Here is a 5655-nt window from a genome sequence, read left to right on the forward strand (position 1 = left end):
TTTGAAGTGTGAACTAGTCGTTCTCTTTCATTTAATTGGTGCCACTAAACGCTAGTTCAGTAGTTACTTGGAAGAATGCCATTGTAGCTAAACGTAAACGGGATGACCAAATAGAAATTTGTTGATGAAAAGTAAAAACAGACAATAGAGATTGAGAAATTAAATTACATGGGAAAATTTTCAAAGGGAAGGTATAGACTCTCATTTTACGACTTAATATAAGGACTGTATTCAATATTCATAAAGCATAAGTATAGAAATAAATATATATAATAAGGCCTAACAAATAAGACTATATAGAAATTACATGAAGTGTTTGTGCCTTCTAATGTGGTTCTCCACTTTCTCTTTTCTGTCCATTCAGAAAGAGGGAACAATGCTACATCCAGCTTCAGTGATTAGTGTTGTATCAGTTCTCTTTGCAAATCGACCCTTTATACGAGGTCTAGTTTCTGCATAGGCCTTTCTTGAGGCGTATCTAATTTTCTTTTCAAACTTTCTTGTTTTCTTTTTCTCTCTGTATCTTAGCACTCTGGCTTCCCTATCCATTGGTGTGAGATGTGAAGGCATTGGAAGAGGAGGAAATAGGTCACTGGTCCCTATTGGTGACTTTGAATGGGATATTGAGATGTCACTAATTGTTGATTCTGGTACAACGCCAACATCCATTGATGAAACCGAAACCTAGAAATCCAAGAGATATAAAAAAAGGTTATCATAAAGTAGAACATGTAAGAAGTTCAAGGGCTCACAAGTTAGTGATCAATTTAATTTTTAAGCAATATAGAAGTAACTAGCCATTTTCATGAAACCAATAATTGACCATTTTCTGGCTTTAATAAAACAGGCACCTAGGCTTCAAATTATTATTTTTTTAATTGAAGAAACCAGTTGAAAAAAATGAGGAAATGAGTTCAGGGAAGTCTAACTATGACCGGACAAAAATTGATGAAAAATTACCCTTCAAAATACGTTCGATTATAAGGGGTTACAGCTAGAAGACCAGAACTAGCAAATACAAAAAGGGAAGAGTAATCATATTAACAAAATAAACACATGGATTAATTTATAGTGAGAAAAATATGACACAACATATAATTGAATTAATAAAAAATAATTTCTTAGAAATTATAAAAAAAAATTTGTATAAATAATGTGAAAAAATAATTAAAAAAATGCCTGACCAGTTGAAAAGTGTTTGGGAAAAAGATGGACAAATAGATCAGAAAAGTTGAAGGATGAATCAAAGTCACAGGACAGTGGAAGTGGAACTAGAGTATTTGGGTACTTGAGTTGGCTCGTTTTCCAGAAAAAGAAACTAATTATGAAACCCAACATGATGGACAAAGCAAAGAAATTAAACTACCACTTCCTAGAGTCAGGAGAGGGTCAAAGCGAACTGTAATAAAGTATGAAAATTGAAGGCATCCGTCTAATTTAATTAATAATTATGGATAAATGATCCAAATAGTTTGGAAAAGGCAAAAAAATTTTAATAAAAGAAGCAAAAACCCTTTCCTTAATTGAAACAAAAGAAAGGAAGATTGAAGAAACTTACACTTTGACTAAGAGAACCATCGTAACTGAACCCAGCTTTTGAAGAGTCAAAATCCAAACCGGGTTGAAAATGGTGTTGAACCTGACCCACAACTTCTCCTCCACACTGAACTGGAACCACCGCATAGTTCTGATGATGAGCAACAGTGTTGTAATTTTGGTGGTGATCCCCAAAACCAACATCACTAAACTGGTTATTGTTATGCCCACAAGAATTACAATGATCCACAAGCTCCAAATACTCATCTCCAAACAAAAATCCATTTTCTTCTTCCCCTAATTCATCGTTCTTCACAGGATTCGGCAACAACCACGACGCTGCTTCAGCCACATCTTCGTCTTCACAAACTACCCCTTCTTCATTCTCTTCCTCTTCAACCTCATTCATGAACCCATGTTCTTGTTCTCCAAACAGTAACCCTATTATCGGAAGAATAGGGACACGGTGGTGGCGACTAGCCAAAGGGTTCGCTGAGTGAATATCAGCGTCACAAGATGAGCAAAGCGAAGCTGCATCCGCTTTGCATAAAAACGCGGCGGGCGCACGCTCACACGCTTCGCATACCCACACTCGCTCGTGCCTCGAAGCCACACGGTTGGCCGCGTGAATTCGAGCGTCACAAGTTGAGCATAGATATGCGGAGTCAGCATGGCAATAGACTATGCATGCTGCTGACCGGCACGTGTCACAGACACGTGACCAGTTGGTAGTTCCGCCACCACTGTTGTTGGCGGTGCCTTCCTTCAACATGGTGTTGTGAAAGTTAGTGGATGAGTGAGTAAGTGTGTAGAGTGGCAGAGTGTTTGATTGTTTTGTGTAGTGAGTGTGAGGGTTGAGTTGAGTTGAGTGAGGTGAAGGAAGTGAAGTAGTAGTAGTAGTAGTGTTGGGGGAGAATCAAGGGTGCCATCGTGGCATGAAGTTAGTGGCGTGTGCAAGTTGAGTTTGGGGGTTGAATATGGGAGAGCGTTTTGGTAGGACCCGTGTGCATATTGCCACTTTGCCTTTTGGAATCATTAAAGAGAAGTTTAGGCCTTTGTTCATTAGTATATGGTGACACAACTTGGAGCCATGTGGCATTTTGGGTCCATGTAGATTCGATACATAAACCCCTCAAAAACAGTACCTAGGTGTGAAGATTAAGCCACTGTAGGTGGGAAGGGTCTAGGTAAATACTAATCCTGTAAAGTTTATTATTATGATATCTCTTCATAATATCTTTTACAATAAGAAGAGAGAAACGTGGAATTAAAACAGTGAATAATATGGTAGAGAAATATATATAAATAATGAATTGTAAACAAATAAAGTAAAAAAGTATTGTGAAATTAGCATTGCGTACTCATGTACTCTACAGTGTTTAGAAACCTGAGAGTGTAGAGTGTTTGCAGCTTATGACATTTCCTTGCTCTTTTTCCCCTCTTTTATGTCGACACACGTATGCACGTGTTCTTGAATGAGTTGTCCAGCTAAAGCTTCCTTCTTCTCTCTATCTGTTAATCCTTTCAATGCGATTGATAATAGTCGGACTTTTTTCAATGCTTAACTCGAATTAATGGGTATATGATTGTAGGCATAAATAATTATGTCGTTCTTTACTCAATGTGTTTTAGACGTATTATATTACTTGTCAATTTAGAAAGGATGAAATATGATTTAGATGGATTGCCAACTCGAGTATTCGACTATCAAAGTTGATATCTCCACACACACACAAATAAGTTTTTTTAAATATTCATTTAATCATATTTATAACACAAAAATATATTTCACTCAATAATCAAGTTTGTTGAAAGCATTCAAATTTGATTCAATGATCTCTGCATTTATTTAATCATTTATCTTTACATTTAAGAATTTCAAGTTTCAAGAAGTTATAGTTTAAAATATCATCGTTAATTAGTCTGATTCAATATATAAATAAGTCAATACACCTTGTGATTTATAAATATATTTGAGAAATATCAGTAATGGACAGATTTTTAAAATATAATTTTCTATTATTAGATAAAATTTATTCTAAATTATATGAATTTTACTTTTAAATCAATAAATTTCACTAATACTTCTGTATTTTTTTTTAATAAAATTCAGTCAATAATAAAAGTGTATTAATTGTTTTTCAAAAGAGTATATTTTTACAATTTTTTTTCAATAATCTTGTGCATGTGTTTATCTAAGTAATATAAGTAAAGAAATTAAATATATAGTTATAATTGAATATTTATTGTTTTCACCCTGCAGCGATAGATCTCTTTTAAAGAAGTCCTAGATTGGATCAACATGCTCTTAGCATAATTCATACAAGAAGATAACAAATTTTAAAAGAATTGTAGTGTAGTAAGGCAAAGTGTTGAAAAGATTAAGTGTGTCTTTTGAGACATTATTAGGTGAATTTGAATCTTCATTGACAAATGAGTCACAATCTACTAATGATTTTTTTTAAAGGAGTTTTAACAGTGGATATAATAAAATGAAGAGGTATGATGCAATCTCAAAGATCCTTGTATATATGGGGGTAAAATTATTTGATCAGTTAAACGAATCAAAATCAGGAAATGAAACTTATGACTTAAGGAAATAAAGAAGAAAACAAGAAAAAGATGATAATTAATATCAAATTGTCACATACGTAATCACTTTTCTTGTAAATGTCATTTTCCTGACAATCCAGAAGACAGCAATCTTATCGAAGTAGAGCTAAAGAGGAAGAACAAGTACAATTGTTGTTGGCAAACAAAGGCTAGATGGATCCAGATAGTTCGTATTTGATATCTTGACACAAGTCCTAGAAACTAGCAGACCAAAATATTTTTGGAGAAGATATAAATGTTCCATTCAAATTAACATAGGTGATATTTTCACCGTTACATAAAAATAGCAATCATAATTTTATTTCTCAATTTTACTATATCTCAACTTTGAAAGCGAGTTAACTAAAGGGACAGTTAAAAATATTAAATGATAAAACTTAATTTAAGAAGTTAAAAAAAAGGGGTTAAATATTCCCATTACTAACCTTGATTTAAGTACTCATTGCCTGCCCACCTATCAATTCACATGTCAAATTTTAGAATAAACTTAATTTATTCTGAGATTTTTTTTTAATCATTTTTGTTCCAAAATATCAAACATGATTATTCTTAGTAATGACATTATGATAAATATGACATGTATACTTTGACTCAAATTTGTTGTAATAACTGCTGCTGCTGCTGCTGCTGAAGTAAATTATTTTTATATTTTTATTTAAGTGATAAATTTTTGTTTAAAAAAAATATAGAAAAAAATGATAAAATCTACTGTATCCTTTGCAATTAAGAGTGTTTATTACTCTCTCTTACACAAAATAATCGTGATGGTTAGTTTTAAATTGATAGATAATGGAGTTAATTAGTAATTTAGTTAAAAAAGATATTAATTTTTTTTATTTTTTAATATATTAGAATTACAACCGTTAATTTAAAAAAAATATGGATGTTGGATCTCACTACTTAGCATTTGAATAACCATCAAATATAGATGTTGGATCTCACTACTCAGCTTGCACTTTGCTTATCTTATCTATCCATATCACTTATTTCTACTAGCTAGTAAGTATAAGATTCTTGTCATCACTACTTAGCATTTGAATAACCTTCAAAGATCCCATTCTCGACAAGATTAAAAACTTTTCATGGATATACTACTTCGCCAGGATGATCCATAAATTTAATTTGTGATATATTAGATCCGAAGTTTTAAAGATAATTGTCACCATACAAAGATCAACAAGGGCATGTTTGAGTGGTGAATTTCAGAAGAAAAGTAAATAAAAAGATATTTACTACAAAAACTAATACATTAAGCTTTTATATCATCAATAAACAATTTTTATTAAAAAAAATTGTCCTTCAAATTTTTTTCCAAAATCTAATTCTCAAACATATCCTATATGCAATTTTAGTTATTAAAAAACCAGATGACAGAAAACTTAATCTCAAGGGAATCCCCAGTACTGGTTTGTCTTTAGAATCAATTTCAGGGGTGCAAGTAACCGTCTGAAGCTCATCAGATAGTTGGTGAATATTTAGTGAGATATCCAGCCTAAAAGGGTATAA

The 5655-nt window shown here is 32.4% G+C and overlaps 1 protein-coding gene across 1 annotated transcript; it reads right to left on the reverse strand.

Moving 5' to 3' along the window:
* Positions 1-360: 360 nt before the first annotated feature.
* Positions 361-2378, reverse strand: LOC113867687 (zinc finger protein CONSTANS-LIKE 2-like). Its single transcript, XM_027503116.1, has 2 exons — positions 1559-2378; positions 361-684 (listed from the first exon to the last, which is right to left on the reverse strand). Exons 1-2 carry the CDS (start codon positions 2306-2308, stop codon positions 361-363), a joined length of 1074 nt encoding a protein of 357 aa, XP_027358917.1. The 5' UTR covers positions 2309-2378.
* Between the last annotated feature and the right edge of the window lie 3277 nt (positions 2379-5655).

The sequence above is a fragment of the Abrus precatorius genome, unplaced genomic scaffold (assembly GCF_003935025.1).
Source record: "Abrus precatorius isolate BTA unplaced genomic scaffold, Abrus_2018 Scaffold5, whole genome shotgun sequence".
Classification (NCBI taxonomy): Eukaryota; Viridiplantae; Streptophyta; class Magnoliopsida; order Fabales; family Fabaceae; genus Abrus; species Abrus precatorius.

What these genes read in the sequence shown, in the direction of transcription:
- LOC113867687 (XM_027503116.1), bottom strand. Translation starts at nt 2,308, where the DNA reads ATGTTGAAGGAAGGCACCGCCAACAACAGTGGTGGCGGAACTACCAAC. An exon ending in ATGGTTCTCTTAGTCAAAGT is followed by an intron (nt 685 to 1,558) that starts GTAAGTTTCTTC and finishes TTGGATTTCTAG; the next exon opens with GTTTCGGTTTCATCAATGGA.